At 50.3% G+C, this 23,554-nt stretch overlaps 1 protein-coding gene across 5 annotated transcripts in view; it reads left to right on the top strand.

The window, feature by feature from the left end:
• The window catches only part of acacb (acetyl-CoA carboxylase beta), a 222,313-nt gene that overhangs the window by 103,831 nt on the left and 94,928 nt on the right, over positions 1–23,554 (top strand). For all 5 annotated transcript variants that reach the window (XR_011935459.1, XM_072478628.1, XM_072478459.1 and 2 more), the window contains 7 exons: positions 1,399–1,587; positions 4,334–4,434; positions 6,670–6,758; positions 14,232–14,356; positions 18,346–18,459; positions 20,763–20,876; positions 22,945–23,034. Coding sequence is in view for 4 of the 5 variants with exons in the window: in XM_072478628.1 (XP_072334729.1) it covers positions 1,399–1,587; positions 4,334–4,434; positions 6,670–6,758; positions 14,232–14,356; positions 18,346–18,459; positions 20,763–20,876; positions 22,945–23,034 (822 nt within the window). In the remaining variant the exon portion in view is untranslated. The remainder of the gene's footprint in view (positions 1–1,398; positions 1,588–4,333; positions 4,435–6,669; positions 6,759–14,231; positions 14,357–18,345; positions 18,460–20,762; positions 20,877–22,944; positions 23,035–23,554) is intronic.

Below are 23,554 nucleotides of genomic sequence, written 5' to 3'. Positions count from 1 at the left end.
ACCGATCCGCGGGCGGGCCTGTGCCGTGGGGGCACTCTTTCCCTTCCGCCTCTGCCACGGTCTCCACCATGGCGGAGGCAGAAGAGACTCCCTCCACTGCGCATGCGTGGGAAGCTGTCAGCGGCCGCTGACGCTCCCGCGCATGTGCCGCCCGGAGATGTCATTTCCGCACCAGCTGGCGGGGCACCAAAGGCCTTTTCCGCCAGCTGGCGGGGCGGAAATTCGTCCGGCGCCGACCTAGCCCCTCAAGGTTGGGTCTCGGTCCCCAAAGATGCGGAGCATTCCGCACCTTTGGGGCGGCGCAATGCCCGTCTTTGGGCGCCAGTCGGCGGACATCGCACCGTTTCCGGAGAATTTCGCCCCTGGAGTCCACTAGTAAAATAAATTGCAGGACTTTAAAAGCAAATTACTGCAGATCTGGAATCTGAAACCAAAAAGAAAATGCTGGAAAATCTCTGCAGGTCTGGCAGCATCTGTAGGGAGAAAAGAGGTAGGGGGCGATTCTCCGATATGGAGGACAAGTGTTCGCGCCGTCATGAACGCCGTCGCGTTTCACGACGGCGTGAACAGGGCCCGGGCATGACCTATTCTGACACCCACATGCATGCGCAGTTGGGGCAGCCCAATCCTGTACATGCACAGTTGGGCCGCGCCATCCTGCGAATGCGCGGGGAACATCTTACGGACGCCGGCCCTTCACCAACATGGGGCCGGTGTTCTGGGGCCGCGCGCGGAAGGAGGTAGGCCTGGGGGGGGGGACAGGCCGACCCTCTGATCGGTGGGCCCCGATCGCGGGCCAGACCCCATCGGAGGCCACCCCGGTGAAGGAGCCTCCTCCCTCCCCCACAAACCGCCACCCCAGCGTTCCCGCAGCGACCAGGGGTGGACGGCACCGGCAGGAACCTGTCGTGTCGTAGTGGCCGCTCGACCCATCCGGGCCGGAGAATCGCCGCTAGCCAGAGAATAGCGCCCCTAATGTCTTGAGTCCAGATGACCCTTTGTCAAAGTGCAGGACTTTTATGCTTTGAGTTTTTTATTACTGATCCAATTCTTGGTAAGGCTCTTTGAATTTCCTTCCCAAACACCAACACCTTTGCATTTCCATCTCCACCTTTTACAACATTGTGAAACATTGTCATCCTCCCTTCCTCTCATTAATTATATGGCTTGGCTTCCACTCCTCTATTTTCATTTGTGCAGCACCTTGGCATGTTTATATTAAGGAGAGTAGCTGTTGACCATTTGCAAATAAGCTCATTCCTCATCCAACCTAACCTTGTACGAAGGTATTGCTGATATAGTTTTAATGTTTGATATCCTCTGACTCTGACACTACATTGATTTCAAGGAATGCTGGTGCTAACCTTTTTCTTTCAATTTCCCCCTTGCCCACCATAGGTTAAAAAGTGGATCATAAAGCTAATGTCGACCCTCAGAGACCCGTCGCTGCCCCTTCTTGAGTTGCAAGACATTATGACCAATGTTTCGGGCAGAATCCCTGCGAGTGTGGAGAGGGCCATTCGGAAAGTGATAGCCCAGTATGCTAGCAACATCACCTCTGTGCTCAGTCAGTTCCCCAGCCAGCAGGTAAGCCAGTGCAGGGTGCCCATTGAGTTCTGTGCCCATGAGAAACCTTGAGAGGTATAGTCAGGTTGTCAGCGGAAAAGGAGCTAAAGGGAGCAGATATTATTCTACCATTTTTGGTTAAAATGTTCAAAGCCATTTTTAGAGATAAAAGGACCTTTGTAAGTAGAATGGATTGACCTACATGCCCCCCACAGAGCATCTTTCCTCTTTCAATGAGATGAGCTAGAATCCACTTCCTCAATGTCTTCAGTAAATTCATACCTCATTCTAAGGTGTGCCTGATCCTGCTGCAGGTAAACCCTTTTTCATTTTGTGTTGAGACAGGGTTGATGGAGATCAAAGAATTAATGATATGCCAGGCTATCAGATTGCAGATTGTAGCGGTATCCAGTTCTGCTGCTTTTGATGATCCAGTGCTTCATTGACATATAGGTTTGCTTGTTTTTGGGAGTGTCTGACTGTACTGTTAAGACTTAGCCAGATATGTTGGAGAGAGGGGGAAATCTGGTTAGGGACTATTAATAGTTTGATTAAAATTGACAAAGTTTGATATTTAAGATTTGCTAATAGAATAAAGCTGCAAGATTTCACGGGTTTGAAACAATCAAAAATAAACTTTTAATGTACAAGTTCAGAAAAATGAGACAATTTACAATATCCATCTTGCACTCTAGCATTCAGGGTAAGTATGAGGTACATATGAATTAACAGTCAAACTGCGGTCAAACACAGCACATGACAAAATAAATGCCAAATGCAACCAAAATAGATTCCATGGATTCCTCATCAACCCACTCAGATGTTAGAGAGTTTTCAATCTTCACCATAGAATATATCAGCTTGCAATTCTTTTCAAAATGTTGCTTCAACCTGGACGGCTTCAGTGACAGCCCACCTCACAGGGTTTTAATCTCGCCTTCCGAGATTATGTTCCCCTGGATTTCTGAGTACACTTCAATTTATGAGCGCAATTTCAGATCTTTGGCCATGCCAAGGAGAACATCACTGCTCAAAGGGATACTTCTGTCCAAATGGCTCACAGCACAGAGTCATCAAACTTTGGTTACCTTTGTGGATCTTCTGTGCTGCTTTTCACTTTACTTAAGTATCTGCTAACTGTAGCCCCTCTTATGCTTTTTAACTTAACTGGGATCTCTTCCAGTTCCTGTCTTTGTCCCTTACCTCTGGGACATTTCCTGGCTGTCGACTGACTGACTCAAACTCACTGTTCGACAATTGCTATTCACTGACACTTGAAATGATCTGGTGACCGATCAAAACACTCTAAGACAGTTCTGACCTTGTTATGTAACAGGAACAAATGTAACAATCATTGAAACATCCTGTACTTTAAATATTACAATTCCCACAGACTGCTAACTTACGTAGCTCACAGAATTAATTGATTTCAGAACAATATGCTGGAAGATTTTGTCACTGTAGATATATATTTATCTTTGCAAAGGCTGTGTGGTGATCACTTTTATCAATGCTCTCTGGGACAGATATACTTAATAGTAATGATAATCTTTATTGCCACAGTAGGCTTACATTAACACTGCAATGAAGTTACTGTGAAAAGCCCCTAATCGCCACATTCCGGCGCCTGTTTGGGTGCACAGAGGGAGAATTCAGAATTCTCATGTTATAGAATGTTGAGGACAAGATCAAGTAGGTTAATTCCCAGTCTAGCAATCATGCTCAGCAGAGCTTTCTCTAACATGCAAGCGTACCGATTTGTCATTTGAGGTGTTAGGTGATAAATCATCTAAACTTTCCCTTCACCGTGTTTGATTGAAGCTATGAGAGTATGAAGTTAATGGTGAGAACTCCGACACTGACTCATTTTACCTCACTTCTGGTGGCTGTATCCTGCTGGTAGGGCTACTGAGGGCTAATAATGCATAAGTTTGCAATACTAGAAGCAATGCTAGAAGCACATGACTAGTGATGGGACATCACCTCTCACTTGGGCACCACTTAGATGTTAGTGAGGAGAAAGTTGCAGGATCAACTGGGCCTTATTTTCTTGTCCCAATGAGATTCCTGGGTTGCTGCTGATGGGATCATCTGATTTTCTTCTTATTGACTTTTTATAATGCTGCTTACAAACCAGTAAGCTTGTTAGGCCACTATAGAGGGCATCAAAATTAAGGACCACTTGAAGACCTCATCAGCTTGCGCTGGTACCAGCGGCAGGTGAACTGTATGCCATGGGGAGTAATAGTTGGTGGTCTCCTTACGGGCTCCTTTGGCACTGCTTTGACCTTCCTGCAATCCCAGCAACGGCCACCACTCCCAGTGGCATTGCTGGGAGGTGAACAGATGCCTCACTCCAATTAGTTGGCAACCCTTAGTGGTGAGATCTTCACCTTTTCAAAGGCATGGAAGTCGTGATGTCAGGCAGTTGATTCCTGACTCCATGCAATCTCATTGGGGCTTGCGAAAATGGCAGCAGTGGGGTTGCCCCTGGCGTCGCGGCCTATTGATTGAATTTAGCCCAGGATGAATGGTGGGCCCCTTTTGAAGAACTTTAATTAAACCAGCTGGGTTTTTAACAACAATCTAAAAGCTTCTATTCTTATTTTCTCAAGCTAATTCAAGCTTTGCTGATTTCAATGCAAATTGCTATGCTGAGATTTTAACTTGCACTTCCTCGGTTGCCTGTTCAGTAGCATAGCCGACTTGACACCATATCAGACCCATTCTCCTCGGCTCTACCAATGCTTCTTTTTGTAAATTTAAGATTGCAAACATTCTGGATAGCCATGCAGCCACCCTTCAGCGGAAAGCGGACAGAGAAGTCTTCTTTATGAACACACAGAGCATTGTCCAGTTGGTGCAGCGGTGAGTAATGAATTTTATATAACCACATTGCGCAATATAATTTAATGAAGGTTTAATAATTGCAATGAACTTGAACTTGACATAATAGTCTTTATAAGTATCACAAGTAGGATTACATTAACACTGCAATGAAGTTACTGTGAAAATCCCCTAGTCGCCACATTCCGACGCCTGTTCGGGTACACAGAGGGAGAAATCAGACTGTCCAATTCACCTAACAAGCACATCTTTCGGGACTTGTGGGAGGAAACCGGAGCACCCGGAGGAAACCCACACAGATACGGGGAGAACGTGCAAACTCCACACAGAGAGTGACCCAAGCCAGAAATCGAACCCGTGTCCCTGGCACTGTGAAGCAATTGTGCTAACCACTATGCTACCATGCCGTATCACATTTTGACATCAGCTGAACCTTTCCGACATTCCAATTTTGTAGCATTCTGCATAGATACCACTTGAACCCTTCGATTTGATTCCTGCCTGCAGCTTATTCCCACATCTCCGTAATTACGCTACGGTAGATGATCCCCTTTGGATTGGTCATAAGATAGTCTGTGGTCTTGTCTTGTGCGCAATATGATGTTTAGCTGCTAACCTGATCTGTCCTTTACTCAGTAAAGACAGGAAGTGCTGGAAATACTCAGCAGGCCTGGCTACATCTGTGCAGAGAGGGAAAATAATAATGCTTCAGGTTGTGACCCTAAATCTGAACTGATCTAATGAAAGGTCACATATTTGCTATGTTTCTCTCTCCACATATGAGCTGCTGAGTGTTTCCAGCACTTCATATTTTTGCATTGGATTTGTAATACCATGGTATTTTTGATTTTCTTTTGAGCCCATTGTTTGCATACTTTTTAATCAGGGGCGAGATTCTCCGACCCCCCCGCCGGATATTCGGCGGGGGCGGGAATCGCGCCACGCCGGTTGGCGGGCCCCTCCCCGCGATTCTCCGGCCCGGATGGGCCGAAGTCCCGCCGCTAAAATGCCTGTCCCGCCGGCGTAAATTAAACCACCTACCTTACCGGCGGGACAAGGCGGTGCGGGCGGGCTCCGGGGTCCTGGGGGGGGCGCGGGGCGATCTGGCCCCGGGGGGTGCCCCCATGGTGGCCTGGCCCGCGATCGGGGCCCACCGATCCGTGGGCGAGCCTGTGCCGTGGGAGCACTCTTTCCCTTCCGCCTTCCCCACGGTCTCCACCTGGCGGGGCACCAAAGGCCTTTTCCGCCAGCTGGCGGGGCGGAAATTCATCCGGCGCGGGCCTAGCCCCTTAAGGTTGGGGCTCGGCCCCCAAAGATGCGGAGCATTCCACACCTTTGGGGCGGCGCGATGCCCGACTGATTTGCGCCATTTTGGGCGCCAGTCGGCGGACATCGCGCCGATACCGGAGAATTGCGCCCCTGATCTTTTTGGTAATTTTGATCATTTGCTACCAATTTGTCCCAAATGTTTCTTTAAACATTTTTCGCCTTTTTTGGCTGAAGAAAAATATACTAAGGCAAAGGGGAAAGATCCATGCTGGCTTTGTAATGAGCAAGGTAAACTCTGTGGATTATCGCTAATTTCCCCATCCCGTTCTCTATTATAGGTCATTTCTGTTCCCTGAATACCAACAATTTATATATTTTCCTGATTGTGCTTTTCATTTGGCATTTTATATCGGAATATTTAAGCTATTTCAAAGAACCGCAGCCTCCCTACTTGCTAAATTTGGTTTGTTCCAGTGCCAGGATGCTGCATGCTCGATGGGGAATGCGCTCTTGTAATGTCAAAGGGAAATTTGGACTGTGGATGGGGTAACTGCTGAAAAAACGTATCAGCCAGCTCAGCTTTTCATTCAGCTTCCAGAGCACCAAAAACAGGCATCTTAATAGACTGAGAAAAGCCAATAACAGTAATAATATTGGGATAGTTTAATTCATTTCATGGATACTTTGGAAAGTAAAGCCGACTGGATACTTTCCCCAGGAAAATGAATCAAACCAGTCACTAACTCACTGCCAGCTCTCTGATTTGTGAGCTAGGAGATTAGCCTGGACATTGACGCTTAAGTTAACCAACTGTGAACAATAATTAGATTCTGGCTAGAAATTTACTGCCAGCTGTGTTTAACTTGCACCTAACTGGATGATTTTTGACTAAAAATATTCTGCCCAGGACTCTGACCCACAGCAGTTCCATTGGGTTCCCAACACCACGAAAAGCATAAAATTAGTTAGTTTTCTTTTCTCTGTCAGCTATCGAAGTGGGATTCGTGGGCACATGAAATCAGTTGTCCTGGACCTGTTGAGGAGATATCTGAGTGTGGAAACACAGTTCCAGCAAGGTAAAAAAAAAGTTAGTTTTTAACTAAGATAAAACCTAGGGCTGACACTCCACATCTTATGCCTTCTGGGATTTAGATGGGTGCCTGGCAAATATATGGGGCGGCATTTTCCCAGAAATCGGCAAAGGCCAATAGTGGGTGGGAAAAATGATGTTGAAACCGCTGCCAGCAATGGCAGCTATTTACACCATATCATTGAAAAACCTTGAGGGGCAGCTCCCACAATTGAGCCCTTCCCTCCGGCAGCTTAGTTTCTCTTTTAAAAAAAAATGTTTATTAAGAGTTTTTTAACAAAATTTTCAACCATACAAACAACCGCCCCCCCACCCCCGAAACAAAGAAAAAGAAAGAAAGCTCGCATAGCAAGACATGAACATGGCAAGTCAATATGATACAGAACTTTGTTGTACATTGGATTCCTCCCGTACATGTCAGTTTTCCGGATCATTCATGTGTTCTTGCTCAAATGTCCCCCAGAAAAAAAAACCTCCCCCCCCCCCATATCCCTCCCCTCTGGGTTGCTGTTGCTGCTGTCCGACCTTCATCTAACGCTCCACAAGATGGTCTAGGAACGGTTGCCACCGCCTGTAGAACCCCTGCGCAGACCCTCTGAAGGCAAACTTTATCCTCTCCAACTTGATAAACCCTGCCATATCATTTATCCAGGCCTCCACGCTGGGGGGGCTTCGCCTCTTTCCACATTAACAAGATCCTTCGCCGGGCTACTAGGGACGCAAAGGCCAGAATGCCGGCCTCTTTCGCCTCCTGCACTCCCGGCTCGTCCACTCCAAATAGTGCTAGCCCCCAGCTTGGCTTGACCCGGACTTTCACCACCTTAGATACTATTCCCGCAACTCCCCTCCAGAACCCCTCCAGTGCCGGGCATGACCAAAACATATGGACATGGTTCGCCGGGCTTCCTGAGCACCTCCCACATCTGTCCTCCACCCCAAAGAACCTACTCAGCCTCGCCCCCGTCATATGCGCTCTGTGCACTACCTTAAACTGTATCAGGCTAAGCCTGGCACACAAGGAAGAGGAATTAACCCTACTTAGGGCATCAGCCCATAGCCCCTCCTCAATCTCCTCCCCCAGCTCCTCTTCCCATTTACCTTTCAGCTCCTCTACCAAAGTCTCCCCGTCTTCTTTCATCTCCTGGTATGTCGCCGACACCTTGCCCTCCCCGACCCATATGCCCGAAATCACCCTGTCTTGAATCCCCTGTGCCGGAAGCAGCGGGAATTCCCTCACCTGCCGCCTCACAAACGCCCTCACTTGCATGTACCTGAAGGCATTTCCCGGGGGTAGTCCAAATTTCTCCTCCAGCACCCCTAAGCTCGCAAACGTCCCATCGATGAACAGGTCCCCCATTCTTCTAATCCCTGCCCGTTGCCAGCTCTGAAACCCCCCGTCCATCCTTCCTGGGACAAACCGATGGTTATCCCTAATCGGGGACCACACCGAGGCTCCCAACACTCCCCTGTGTCGTCTTCACTGCCCCCAGATATTTAGCGTTGCCGCCACCACCGGGCTCGTGGTGTACCTTGTCGGTGAGAGCGGCAGCGGTGCTGTCACCAGCGCCCCCAGGCTCGTTCCTTTGCAGGACGCCATCTCCAACCTCTTCCACGCCGCCCCCTCTCCCTCCATCACCCACTTACGGATCATCGCCACGTTGGCTGCGCAGTAGTACCCACCCAAATTCGGCAACGCCAACCCTCCTCTATCCCTGCTACGCTCCAGGAACCCCCTCCTTACCCTCGGGGTCTTACTCGCCCACACAAAATTCATAATGCTCCTGCCTACCCTCTTAAAAAAGGCCTTGGTGATCATGATTGGAAGGCACTGGAACACAAAAAGAAACCTTGGGAGGACCACCATTTTAATCGACTGTACCCTGCCCGCCAGCGAGAGTGGCAACATGTCCCACCTTTTAAAATCCTCTTTCATCTTTTCCACCAGCCGCATCAAATTAAGTTTGTGCAGTGCCCCCCAGCTCCTAGCTACCTGAATCCCCAAGTATCGAAAGCTCCTTTCCGCCCTCCTCAACGGTAGGTCGTCTATCCCTCTTCCCTGATCCCCCGGATGCACCACAAAGAGCTCACTCTTTCCCACGTTGAGCTTATAGCCCGAAAAGTCTCCAAACTCCCTTCGGATCTGCATGACCTCAACCATCCCCTCCACTGGATCCGCCACATACAGCAACAGGTCGTCTGCGTACAGCGACACTCGATGTTCCTCTCCCCCTCGGACCACCCCCTTCCATTTCTCCGACTCCCTTAACGCCATGGCCAAAGGTTCAATTGCCAACAGCAGAGGGGACAGGGGGCACCCCTGCCTCGTCCCTCGATACAGCCGGAAATACTCCGACCTCCGCCGGTTCATGACCACACTCGCCACCGAGGCTCTATACAGGAGCTTGACCCAACTAATAAACCCTCCCCCGAACCCAAACCTCCTCAACACTTCCCAGAGATACTCCCACTCTACTCGGTCAAAGGAATTCTCCGCGTCCATGGCTGCCACTATCTCCGCCTCTCCCTCCACCGATGGCATCATTATCACATTTTGGAGCCTTCGCACATTGGTATTTAGCTGCCTACCCTTTACGAATCCCGTCTGGTCCTCGTGAATAACCCCCGGGACACAGTCCTCAATCCTCGTAGCCAACATTTTTGCCAGCAACTTAGCATCTACATTGAGGAGCGAGATCGGTCTATACGACCCACATTGCAGTGGGTCCTTATCCCATTCAAGATCAAAGAGATCATCGCCTCCGACATTGTCAGGGGCAGGGTCCCCCCCTCCCTTGCTTCATTGAAGGTCCTCACCAGCAACAGGGCTAACAGGTCTACAAACCTCCTATAAAACTCCACCGGGAACCCATCCGGCCCCGGGGCCTTCCCTGCCTGCATGCTCCCCAGTCCTTTAACCAGCTCCTCCACCCCAATTGGCACCCCCAAACCAGCCACCTCCTGTTCCTCCACCCTCGGAAACCTCAGTTGGTCCAAGAATCGTCGCATCCCCTCTTTTCCCCCTGGGGCTGGGACCTATACAGCTCCTCGTAAAAGGCCTTGAATGCCTCATTCACTTTCACCGCACTCCGCACCATCGTTCCCCTGCCATCCTTGATTCCACCTATTTCCCTCGCTGCCATCCTCTTACGGAGCTGATGTGCCAGCATCCGACTCGCCTTCTCCCCATATTCATATATCGCCCCCTGTGCCTTCCTCCACTATGCCTCTGCCTTCCCTGTGGTCAACAGGTCAAACTCCGTCTGGAGACTTCGTCTCTCCCTGAGTAGTCCCTCAGCAGGAGCCTCTGTATATCTCCTGTCCACCCTTAAAACCTCCCCTACTAACCTCTCCCTTTCCCTGCCCTCTCTCTTCACCCTATGAGCCCTGATGGAGATTAACTCTCCCCTGACCACCGCCTTCAGCGCCTCCCATACCACCCCCACCCGCACCTCCCCGTTGTCGTTGGCCTCCAAATACCTTTCGATGCACCCTCCCACACACTTCCTCGTCTGCCAGCAGTCCCACATCCAACCGCCACAACAGGCGTTGGTCCCTCTCCTCCCCCAGCTCTAGCTCCACCCAATGCGGGGCATGGTCTGAAATGGCTATGGCCGAATACTCCGTTCCCTCCACTTCGGATCAATGCCCTGCCCAGAACAAAAAAATCTATCCGGGAGTAGGCCTTATGTACGTGGGAGAAAAAAGAAAATTCTCTGGCCAAAGGCCTGGCAAATCTCCACGGATTGACTCCCCCCATCTGATCCATAAACCCCCTAAGCACCTTGGCTGCAGCCAGCCTCTTCCCCGTCCTAGATCTGGAACGATCTAATGCTGGGTCCAGCACCGTGTTAAAATCCCCACCCATTATCAAGCTCCCTACCTCCAGGTCTGGAATACGCCCCAACATCCGTTTCAAGAATCCAGCATCGTCCCAGTTCGGGGCATATACATTCACCAGTACCACCTCCGTCCCCTGCAACCTACCGCTCACCATCACGTATCGGCCTCCATTGTCCGCTACTATGTTCTTGGCCTCAAACGACACCCGCTTCCCCAATATTGCCACCCCTCTATTCTTCGCATCCAGCCCAAAATGAAATACCTGTCCTACCCATCCCTTCCTTAACCTGACCTGATCTGCCACCTTCAGATGTGTCTCCTGAAGCATGGCCACGTCTGCCTTCAGTCCCTTTAGGTGCGTGAACACTCGGGCCCTCTTAACCGGCCATTTAGGCCTCTCACATTCCACGTGATCAGACGGATTGGGGGGCTACCCCCCCCCCCCCCCCCCCCCCCCCCCGCCTCGGCCGACTAGTCATCTCCTATCTTAGGCCAGTCCCGTGCCCGCGCCTCCCGCACCCTCCAGTCCCCCAGGTGGGGAACCCCCGCCCCGACCATCTCTTCCATGTTCAGTTCCCCCTCGGACAGTGCAGCAGCAACCCTAATGTTCCCCCCTTCCCTTCCCCCCTCCCCGCTAGATCCGCATCTAGCACTTTTGCTCCTCCCATGTTACGTCTGTGAGTCAGCTGACTTCTGCTGACCCCGGCTTCCCCCGCCTTCCCGTTGATCTCCCCGTGTGGGAGTCTGTCTTCCTCCTTACCTTCCTCCATCCCCCCCACTTAACGCAGGAAAAAGCCTGCGCTTTCCTGAGCCAGTCCCGCCCCCTGTGGCGCAGCTTCTGTTGCGGCCATTGTCCCAGTTCCCTCATCCCCGAGTCTCACCTCCCTCCAGCACCAACGCCCACATTCCCTACCATCTCGTCTACAGAAAAAAAAAAGAATTTTAACCAGAACTCTACCCACATCCCCATCCATCATCCCACCCATGAAATATTCTTTGCCCATATTTACAACCCCGTATACAACCAACATCCCCCCCCCACAACCACAGCCCCTCAGTTCGAGTCCAATTTTTCCGTTTGGATAAGGGTCCAAGCCTTTTCTGGCATTTCAAAATAATGGTGTCGGTCCTGTTAAGTGACCCACAGTTGTGCAGGCTGCAGCATGCCGAACCTGACTCCTTGCCACCTCCTCACTCCAATCCTGGTAGACTCGGATCACCGCATTCTCCCATCTACTGCTCCGCACCTTCTTGGCCCATCTCAGAACACTTTCTTTGTCCGCGAAGTGATGGAACCTTACCACTATCGCCCTTGGCGGCTCATCAGCCTTGGGTCTCCTCGCCAGGACCCGGTGAGCCCCTTCCAGCTCCAGGGGGCTCGGAGAGGCCTCCGCACCCATCAGCGACTGGAGCATCGTACTCACGTACGCCCCGGCATCAGCTCCCTCCACTCCTTCGGGGAGACCCAGAATCCGGAGATTCTTCCTCCTCGACCTGTTCTCCAGGACCTCGAGTCTCTCGGCCCACCTCCTGTGCACCGCCTCGTGCGCCTCCATTTTTACCGCCAGGCCCAGGATCTCGTCCTCGTTCTCATTCGTTTTATCTCTCACCTCACGAAGCTCCACCGCCTGGGCCTTCTGGGTCTCTTTCAGCCCCTGGATCGGCAACAGCATTGGCGCCAGCACCTCCTTTTTAAGCTCCTCCACACAGCGCTTAAGGAACTCCTGCTGGTCCGACCCCCATGCTGCTCGATCTCCGCCCTCCGCCATCTTGTTTTTTCCCACTCGTTTTTGCCGCTGCTCCAGAGCCTCTTTCTCCGATGCTCCACCGCTAATCTCCGCCATACAACGTAAGGGGGGATCTTACTTCACCTTCCCACACGGGATTAAATCAAAACATTTCCGTTGGGGCTCCTCTGGAGAGCCCAAAAGTCCGTTATAGCGGGAGCTGCCGAAATGTGCGGCTTAGCTCCGCATCGCCGCAACCAGAAGTCGGCAGCTTAGTTTCTCAAAGATCGGGGTGCCATTTTAAAGGCCCCCCCCCCAAGTACTCAATAGTTTACCATGAACCCCACCCCCACTCTCTCGCCACACACTACCCATGTGGCATGTAACCCTAACCCTAACCTTAACTGCCCGCTGCCACCCCCCGGGGCAGTGACAGGGCATTACCTTCCTTCCCCCGCACCAACCCCTGAACAATGCACTCATCTGAACTCCTTTGAGATGTCTGCTCACTACGTGCATGTCTTGAGAGTCCAGTCGGGTTTCACGCCTATCTGTCCTCGCACCGATGTTAAATTGACTTTCTTCCAGAGGTGAGGGATATTTCTGGTGTAGAGGCCTGATAATATGCTAACGTATGGAAAGGATGTTCCCAACATTGAACATAAGGAAATACGCCACGCCATTGGCTGGAGGAGGGGACAATTGCGTCACGCGTTTAAGCCGAGTATTTCTTCTCCTGTCAGCAAACCCTCCCAAGAAAAACGGGAGTGGAAATCCCGACAACAGTGTGCACCTGCATCCTAAAGCTTAACACCAGATTGAATCCATACATCACTTGCTCTAATTAGCAAATGTCCCACAGATGCTTTACCCACGTGTTTGTCCTCCCTTCTCCTACTAAGCTTAGTTCCTAATGAGGGTTATTTCTGCACCAGGAACAGTAACCTGTCTTCTCGCTCCTATTTCGTCTAGCATTCTCTTTTTATGTTGCATTTTACCAAACTTTCAAATGCACACATTTCATTCAAATTGACACTTATTGAGGGTTTAGGTCCTTTCTCTTTAAATTTCCCTTTGCAATGATGAGCCATTCTTTTGTACAAGGAGGTGAGCAGGGAACCTCCACCCTGGGAGTTCTGATCATGTTGCTCTGAAGCTGGACACTAGGAACAGCATAATAACAAGCCACGGTTAATCTGGCCTTCATTTATATCTCTCCTTACTACTGGCCCTTCTCAGTGCTATCATCTTACTGACTAGTTCACCCATTGGTGTGTGAAGAATCAGGTGCTAACCTGTATTGTACTAACCTATGGACTGCAACGCACTGTGTCATAAAGTATTCCTCAAATTATGAATAGAAAGATTTTTTTTTAAAATGTTTTTATTGAAGTTTTTACATATTGTATACTATACAGGCAGTAAGGGTAACTGTGCTGATTACACTGTACATATCAAAATCCTTTGTGTCGGCACCCACCCCTATCCTTCGTTGTTTCAGGGCCCTTCACTGTACAATAGTTCGCTATTCATTATCTACACGTGGGTGGTGCCCCTCCCCCTTTTGTTGTTGGGCCTCTCTCCCCCCGTCCTGTTTTCAGCCTTCCCTCGGGGAGTTCCTTTTCCTGTGTTCAATAGGATGATCTTTTAAGGGCATTAAGTAAAACTATGCATCAGACATTATGGAGAAGAATGCTGGAGGTGGTTAGACAAGACCCTTGCACTGCCAGGCATTGGCTCCAATAGGCTGCCGTCTCACTGCAAACATTGGGAACCATTTTAGTATGAGAAATTATAACTTGATAAGTGTTTTCCCTTTCCCTTCCCCAAATGTTGTTCTCAATCATATAACTTAGACATTGATGTAGAGTTTTCAAATACTAATTTTTCAGCTCATTATGACAAATGTGTGATCAACTTGAGGGAACAATCCAAACCGGACATGGCACCAGTTCTTGACTGCATCTTCTCTCATGCACAGGTGGCCAAGAAGAACCTCCTGGTTATCATGTTAATTGTGAGTACCCTAAAATGAACAGAAATTGAGGCCTGAATGTTAGTTCTGTGTGCAGGTTCCTGACCAAGAGACACTGATATCTCCTGCTGTAAAATCTACCTATCTAAACACTGTGGGCCAGCATTTTCAATTTAACCATCCAGTAAGGTCTTTTGACCAAATCGTGAAAATCCATGGAAATGTTGGAAATTTTTGTTAACTTATTGCCAGTGACCACATAATTACATTTTCCCTGACAATTACGGGCAAAATTTTGAGACTGAGGGCAGGATTCCCCACTGCCTGCCGCTGGTAACTGGTTTTTGGCTATGGCAGAGCATCGAGCGTCAGTCTAAATCTGGATTGGCGCTGGGTGCCAATCCCGTGTCGATGCTAGGCAGCAAGCTACATGCCTTGCACTGATGGGAAAATAAAAATGGGTCATTTGCACCCATTTGCAAAAGATTAATGGACTGGAAGCCCGGTTTTCCAGCCCCCAGCGATGCTCCAGCCCCACAGCAGGGCCTGAATTGCCGCAGGTATTTTCAAGTGTGGCCCTGACGCAGTGGACGCCGCAGTGGGTCAAGAGGGTCAGTGAATAATGGAGGAGCGCCCCAAAATCCATCGGAATGCCCCCCCCCCCCCCAGAGCACACATCCTGCCCCCACCCGACTACAGCTAAATAATAATAATCTTTATTGTCACAAGTAGGCTTACAGTAACACTGCAATGAAGTTACTGTGAAAAGCCCTTAGTCGCCACATTCCGATGCCTGTTCGGGTACACTGAGGGAGAATTCAGATTGTCCAAATTACCTAACAGCACGTCTTTCGGGAGTTGTGGGAGGAAACCGGAGCATCCGGAGAAAACCCACACAAGTGCTTTGACTTCCTCTTTTTCACAGCAGAAAGCACTTAGTTGCTTTTGATGTGTTGAGGAGTTCTCAATCATAGAAAGAGTGTATAAACATTGTGGTTAACAATGGAGATGCATTCAAGTATGATGGGAAAGATAGATCAACAATCCACCAAGCAACTGTCTCTGGAGTACTAAAACTGTCAATGACTGGCTAATGCAATGTATTGCTGTGTGGAATTGAATGGAAGATTTGCATTTCAAAGGCTGTCAAGGAATTTCAAGCCCTTTGAAGTGTATTAGGCTTTCAAGGAAGTTTCTGACACTTGTGACAACTGCTAATTTAAACACCTTTGCCTGAGGTAGCAGATGTTAGGAAAGGGTAAGTGAAAATGTAGTGTCTATTCACTCTACTACTTGGACTGCTCTTCAGCTTTCAGGCAGGGGTCCCTGTTGGTGGGGCGGTCTCTGTTGGGAGGGTCTCTATTGGAGGGGTCTGGCGGGTGGGGGTGCAACGTCTGTTGGGGGTCCGATAAGGGGGTCGGGTCACCCTCATGCATGTGTGCTGTGGAAGGGGTAATCTGTTATTCCCGTGGTATTGGGGAAGGGAGGTGGGGAAGGTGCCCCTACTTGTCAGCGGAGGGACGGGGAGCAGGATTTGCCTTGTGGAGGGATGGGGCCAGCCACTGGACCTCAATAGTGAGCGACCCACTCAAAATGGCGGGCAGATACTGGGATTCTGACAGAATCCCATGAGCTCTCCTCCAAGCATACATTTGCATGGAAAAGGAAAAAGGAATCACACCTGGGCATTGCTCCTAGCACCAGCAAAGACCAGGAGCGAGTCTCCGCATTTGGGAGCAATTAGTCTCCAGAATGGAGAATCCAGCTCCAAGTTTGGTGACAGGCAGCTCCAGGGGGTCCTTTCCCACCAACCAGAATGCCAGGATCCCACTCCCGATTCTGCACTTGGAACCTCATTAATGATGCCTTATTAATGATGCACAGGCAAGTTCTCTTCCGACTCATGGCATCCCAGCAGCTGATTTGTCTGCCCACCCTCAGCTGACAGGTTCAAAGGTCCTCACGCCATTTTTAAATACCTGTCCTGCACACTCCTGTCTTCACCAGATCATGTCAGCAACCTAGAGGAGCAAAACAGCAGCTTCAAGAAGAAATTTGCTCCTCGATTCTACACCTCCCGCCACCCCCACCAAGCCCATCATCTGCACCTGTGCTCCATTTGGACCTCTACCCACCACATCTGGTGTCTTTGCTCTATCCCTTCCATTAAATTATGTGGTAACCCTTTGATGCTCTTGTTTGTGAGATTTTCATGCACCCTGATCTGGGTCCAGCTTCCCTCACATTGATCTTCCCTCTGCCTCCCATTATTCATCTTCATCTACCGCTTTGCCGCCATACGCTACACACCCTTCTTATACAGCCCTCCCTCCACTTTGCCCCCCTTGTCTTTGTCAGAACCCCCCTCCCCATCAACTCCCAACCATGCATTTCACCCCGAGTGAAACTTTGCTGCAGTGGCTGTATGACTCCCACAGCACAGTGCTGTCCAGATAGGTAGCTATTTGTGGCACCAGACGGGGGGGGGGGGGGGGGGACTCACCTGACATGCAGACATGCATATTTACTGGTAGAAGTTATTGCAAAGTAGTCCAGAAAGGGAAATCTGGCCCCCCACCAACCCCTTAGCTCAGGGGAATTATTGATCATTTTCTGCCCAGTCAAGACCTGCTAGATCAGGACAGACCAGGATTTGACTTAGAGTCATAGATGTTTAGTGCATGGAAACAGGCCCTTCGGCCCAGCTTGTCTATGCTGCCCAGTTTTTGTCACTATCTAGTCCCACTTGTCCGAATTTGGCCCATACCTCTCTAAACCCACCCTGCCCAGGGGCAGCACGGGAGCATTGTGGATAGCACATTTGCTTCACAGCTCCAGGGTCCCAGGTTTGATTCCAGCTTGGGTCACTGTCTGTGCGGAGTCTGCACATTCTCCCCGTGTGTGCGTGGGTTTCCTCCGGGTGCTCCGGTTTCCTCCCACAGTCCAAAGATGTGAAGGTTAGGTGGATTGGCCATGGTAAATGGCCCTTAGTGTCCAAAATTGCCCTTAGTGTTGGGTGGGGTTACTGGGTTATGGGGATAGGGTGGAGGTGTTGACCTTGGGTAGGTGCTCTTTCCAAGAGCCAGTGCAGACTCAATGGGCCGAATGGCCCCCTTCTGCACTGTAAATTCTATGATTCTATGATGTAATTGTCTAACTGCTTTGTAAAGGAAAAAATTGTACCCAACTTTTCCACTGCCTCAGGTAGCTCATTCCAGATGCTCACCACTCTCTGTGTGAAACATTTCCCCTCTGGTCTCTTTTGTATCTCTCCCCTCTCACCTTAAACCTATGCCCTTTAGTTCTAGACTCCTCTACTTTTGGAAAAAGATGTTGACTATCCATCTTATTTATGCTCCTCATTATTTTATAGACCTCTATAAGCTCACCCCTAAGCCTCCTACGCTCCAGGGGAAAATAGTCCCAGTCTATCCAGCCTCTCCTTATAGCTCATACCATCAAGTCCTGGTAGCATCCTCGTAAATCTCTTCTGCACTCTTTCTAGTTTAACAATATCCTTCCTACAATAGGGTGACCAGAACTGAACACAGTATTCAATGTGTGGTCTTACCAATGTCTTGTACAACTTCAACAAGACGTCCCAACTCCTGTACTCAATATTCTGACCAATAAAACCTAGCATGCTGAATGCCTTCTTCACCACCCTGTCCACCTGCGACTCCACCTTCAAGGAGCTATGAACCTCTTTTGTTCTGTAACTCTCCCCAACTCTCTACCATTAATTGACTAGGTCCTGCCCTGATTTGATCTACCAAAATGCATCACCTCACTTGGGTCCTCTTTAGTGTGTGAACTCAGAAGAACTGGAACTCATAAGAACTGCTGAGCTTGGGCAGTTATTGACGAGGGTGTTCCATACAGTTCGTGGAACCTTTGTACTTGTGGTATGTTGCTGATGGAATAAGGGGAGAGTTTATATGCTATCGTGGTTCACAGATGACATCATGTGTACCAATGTTCTATGGGAGAACATTTGAATGTGATCCACTTTATTTTGCCTGTTGATTTAGGATCAGCTTTGTTCGAGAGATCCCACATTGACAGATGAGCTGATGGTGATTTTAACTGAACTCGCGCAGCTCAGTAAAACGGAGAACGCCAAGGTGGCACTACGATCCAGGCAGGTGAGAAAATGCACAGCCGGAAAACGGATAATATGGCTTTATTAGTGTGCGCACACAAAAAAGTAATTCCTGGCATACCGGAGTAGCCTTCAGACTTTAAAAAACCAAAAAAGTAGAAGATGGACATTTGTTTTCAATTTTTTTCACAAAACTGCTTGTAAGAACCCATTGGAAGTAATTGGCGGCACAGTAGCACAGTGGTGAGCACTGTTGCTTCACAGCACCAGGGTCCCAGGTTCGATTCCCTGCTTGGGTCACTGTCTATGCATGTTCTCTCCGTGTCTGCATGGGTTTCCTCCGGGTGCTCCGGTTTCATCCCACAAAGTCCCAAAAGACATAGGGCGCGATTCTCCACTCCCGCGCCGGTTGGGAGAATCGCCTGGGTTGCCAAATTTTCCCGCGACGCCGGTCCGACTCCCTCCCACGATTCACGGAAGCGGCCAGATCGGCACAATCGCGTTTTGCCTGGCGCGGTACAGTGAATCGCCTGAGACAGACAAAATGGCAATTCACCGGTACCCCCGCGATTCTCAGTGCCGGATGGGCCGAGCGGCCTGCCCAGAACGGCGGGTTCCTCCCGGAGCCGTCCACACCTAGTCGCTGCTGGCGGGAACAGCGCGGGAACGCTGGGGGGATCCTGCACCGGGGGGGGGCCTCAAATGGGGTCTGGCCCACGATCGGTGCCCACCGATCGTCGGGCCGTCCTCTCTGAAGGAGGACCTCCTTTCTTCCGCAGCCCCGCAAGATCCGTCAGACATCTTCTTGCGGGACGGGCTTGGAGAGGACGGCAACCACGCATGCGCGGGTGACACCAGTTATGCGGCGCCGGCCGCATCATGTATGCGGCGCCGCCTTTACGTGGCGCCAAGGCCTGGCGCGCGTAAATGACGCGGCGCCGCTCCTAGCCCATTATAGGGCCCTGAATCGGTCGGGATAGGAACCGTTTCGCGCCGTCGTGAACCTCGACGGCGTTCACGACGGCGCGAACACTCTGCCTCCATTTCGGAGAATCCCGCCCACACTGTTCGGTAATTTGGACATTCTAAATTCCCACTGACAAATGGGGAATTTTTGTACGAAAACAAACTTTATTAACACAGGATTAACCCTATTAACATCCCAGGGAAAAGCAGCTTTTCAATTGACAGTTAAACAGTTATTTTAAAAAAATAAGAAAGGTCTTTGAGCTTAATTTCCCATCTACTTATCCACGCACACAGGTCAAATGCCACTCATTAATAAAGTCAACACTTAGTGGCTTACAGATTTATTCACAAAGTCCTTGGAGAGAAGCTTGCAGAAGTCAGCCTGTAAAACACAACTCCTTTCCTCACAACCCAGAGCAGGGGCGAAATTCTCCCGAAACGGCGCGATGTCCGCCGACTGGCGCCCAAAACGGCGCCAATCAGACGGGCATCGCGCCGCCCCAAAGGTGCGGAATGCTCTGTACCTTTGGGGGCCGAGCCCCAACATTGAGGGGCTTGGCCGACACCGGAGGAATTTCCGCCCCGCCAGCTGGCGGAAACGGCCTTTGTTGCCCCGCCAGCTGGCACGGAAATGACATGTCGGGGCGGCGCATGCGCGGGAGCGTCAGCGGCCGCTGACAGTTTCCCGCGCATGCGCAGTGGAGGGAGTCTCTTCCGCCTCCGCCATGGTGGAGACCGTGGCGGAGGCGGAAGGGAAAGAGTGCCCCCACGGCACAGGCCCGCCCGCGGATCGGTGGGCCCCGATCATGGGCCAGGCCACCGTGGGGGCACCCCCCGGGGTCAGATCGCCCCGCGCCCCCCCCAGGACCCCGGAGCCCGCCCACGCCGCCTTGTCCCGCCGGTAAGGTAGGTGCTTTAATTTACGCCGGCGGGACAGGCAATTTATCGGCGGGACTTCGGCCCATCCGGGCCAGAGAATCGAGCGGGGGGGGGCCGCCAACCGGCGCGGCGCGATTCCCGCCCCCGCCGAATATCCGGTGCCGGCGAATTCGGCACCCGGCGGTGGCGGGATTCACGGCAGCCCCCGGTGATTCTCCGACCCGGCAGGGGGTCGGAGAATGACGCCCCAGAATTCTAAAATGAAACTAAGAGCAGACACAAAGGGGCGGGCTGGAAAACAAAACTAAACCAGTCCCAACCCTCCCATGAGTGAAGTCAGACTGCCTTGCTGTTAACCCCTTAATCACAGCTTTAGCAGACATATAATGTGGATACCTTAATCTAAGTTATTTTAATAACATTACTGCAACAGACACCCAATACAATATATGTAAATATTTCCTACATTTATCACAAACATTTCTTTCATGTTTGTAGGTTTTGATTGCATCGCATTTACCCTCCTACGAATTGCGGCATAATCAGGTGGAGTCCCTCTTCCTGTCTGCTATCGATATGTATGGCCACCAGTTCTGTCCCGACAATCTAAAGGTGCGTTTGTGACTATCGCATTGCCTTTCTATTGTGACTTGGCCAATAAGCTGCTTTCACGGCATAATTAGATTTTTTTTAAGGCAACTGCACGACCTTTTCAATGACGTGTAGGTCATGTATAAATTCTTAAGAGAATAAACCCCCACCAGCACCCCAATAAATAATTCCCAGGCTATTACAATGTAAATCTAGTGTGTTAGATAACTGTGTTCGACTTGTTTAAAGATGGTTCTGCTGAAAAGATGGCATTGAAACTTTCTTGGTTTTGAGGCTTTGTCTAGTGGATTGCAGTGTTACACATCCTTTCTGGATCTGGGTTTTGATTGGGAATGGATCAAGTATATCCCAATTCTATTCCACCCTTTAGGGGTGGCACGGCACGGTGTTTGCACTGCTGCCTCACAGCTTCAGGGTCCCACTTCAATTCCGGCCTCAGGTGACTGTGTGGAGTTTGCATTTTCTCCCCGTGTCTGTGTGGGTTTCCTCCGGGTGCTCCGGTTTCCTCCCACTGTCCAAAGATGTGCAGGTTAGGTGGATTGACCATGCTAAATTACACCTTAGTGTCCAAAAGGTTAGGTTGGGTTACGGGAAGGCGTGGGTTTAAGTAGGGTGCTCTTTCTAAGGGTCGGTGCAGATCTGATAAGCCAAATGGCCTCTTTCTGCATTGTAAATTCTAATTCTAATTCTCTCCATTTATCAATGAAATGTACCAGCGGGATAGTGTCATGGATTGTCTATGCACAACATTCCAGCTGCACAATATGATTAAGCAGGGTTAATTAACAAGGTTTTACGTGTTTTTTTGTTTTGATTTGAAGAGGGAATGTGTAGGTGTAGTATTTTCAGAAGACATTCGATAAGGTACTACTCAAGTGGTTGTTGCACAGATTAAGGTTTATAGGATTGAGGGCATTATATCAGCATGGATTGAGAATTGGTGAAGGGACAGAATTCAGAGAGTAGGAATCGGGTTGGTATGGTGTAACTAATAGAAAGCTACAAAACAGGACGATGGGATTTGAAAGGCACCGGGATGTCTTTGGGTACAGCACTGGCCCCTTCATTCGGGGCTGGGAGCACTGTGGGGGGGCAGTCCAGGGCGCGCGAGCCAGCCGAAGGGGGGTACTATTTTTGCGGTCCACGGGCTGCGACCGCCATGAAGCACGGCGTGGCCGTTACAGGCTGCCGCCGTGCGCATGCCCGGCCACGGACCCGGCAATGCTCTGGGCTGTATCGGCAGCTAGAGCTGGGAGCTCTACGCTGCCTCCCTGCTAGCCCCCCTCCCCAGAACAGGGAATTGTTTTGCGCCAGTTTTCCTGGGGTAAAACACCACCGTTTTCGCGCCAGCTTGGGGACTTAGTCTCCCAAAGAGAAAATCCAGCCCAGGATGTCCCTAATGACTGCTTATGCTATTAAAACAAGCAATGACCCTTTAGAGTTGCAACTTTAGCACGATAGCACAGTGGTTAGCAGAATTGCTTCTCTGCTCCAGGGTCCCAGGTTCGATTCCCAGGTTGGGTAACTGTCTGTGTGGAGTTTGCACGTTCACCCCGTGTCTGCATGGGTTTCCTCCGGGTGCTCTGGTTTCCTATCACAGTACAAATATGTGCGGGTTAGGTGGATTGGCCGTGCTAAATTGCTCTCAGTGTCCAAAAGGTTGGTGGGGTTACATGGTACGGGGATAGTATGGAGTCCTAGGCTTAGGTAAGGTGCTCTGTCCATGGGCCGGTGCAGACTCGATGGGCCGAATGGCCTCCTTCTGCACTGTAAATTCTATGATCCATGATCTTTTAAAATTCTGAATATTTAAAGGGCGGGGTTTTCCACTGCGTGTATTGGGGAGACCGCCCACCATTGGCTGATTTGTGGGATATTCTGGTCCTACCGCTGTCAACCGAGTTTCCCGTTGTTCGCACCCTCCTCCGCCGGTGCGGGGTCAGCGCCGTCTAGACCGGAAAACCCTGCCAGCAGGCACGACCGGAATATCCCGCCCAAAGTATTTTTTTTCTTGGGCCAAACACAAATTAGTGGACTAGAAACTGATTTTATTGCTGTTTGGCTTCAGAAATTGATTCTCTCGGAAACCTCCATCTTTGATGTCCTGCCCAGTTTCTTCTACCACGTCAACCAGATTGTACGGATAGCAGCTCTTGAGGTAAGCTCATCGTTTACTGAAAAGGTGTTTATGATTCAGGTGTAGTATTGAATTAATTATGGATTTTATTCTTTGCTTTCCATTCTGCTTTTACTTACACAAGGGTTTTTTTCCCTTTCACTTTCCTTCACTTATGTCCACTGACTGTTGCTGCAGAGTGATCCTCTGTAATCCCACCCAGGTGAATATTTTTGACCAGTGCTCTAACAGATCCTGAGTAAACAACCCACACACACACCCACCTTGTGGGTGAATAACAATTCCTGATTTCACATTCCTTAATCAATTCATAATGGTTTGGGGGAGGGGGGGAGGGGGGGGGGGTTTCCGGCCGTTCTTGCCAGTGTGATCCTCCCGCCGATGGTGAGGCCTCGCTGCGGGTTTTTTGGTGGGTGGGGGAATGGGGGGGAGGAGTTCTAGACTATGGGCACGATTTAATGGAAAGGTTTCTAAGCGTGGTAGCAAGCGGCAACTGCTGCGAGCTTCCAGGCGCTCGGCCCAGTGAGGCCGGCATTGCTAT

Source organism: Scyliorhinus torazame, chromosome 1 (genome assembly GCF_047496885.1).
Source record: "Scyliorhinus torazame isolate Kashiwa2021f chromosome 1, sScyTor2.1, whole genome shotgun sequence".
NCBI classification, from domain to species: Eukaryota; Metazoa; Chordata; class Chondrichthyes; order Carcharhiniformes; family Scyliorhinidae; genus Scyliorhinus; species Scyliorhinus torazame.
This window is presented reverse-complemented; position numbering and strand designations above follow the sequence as displayed.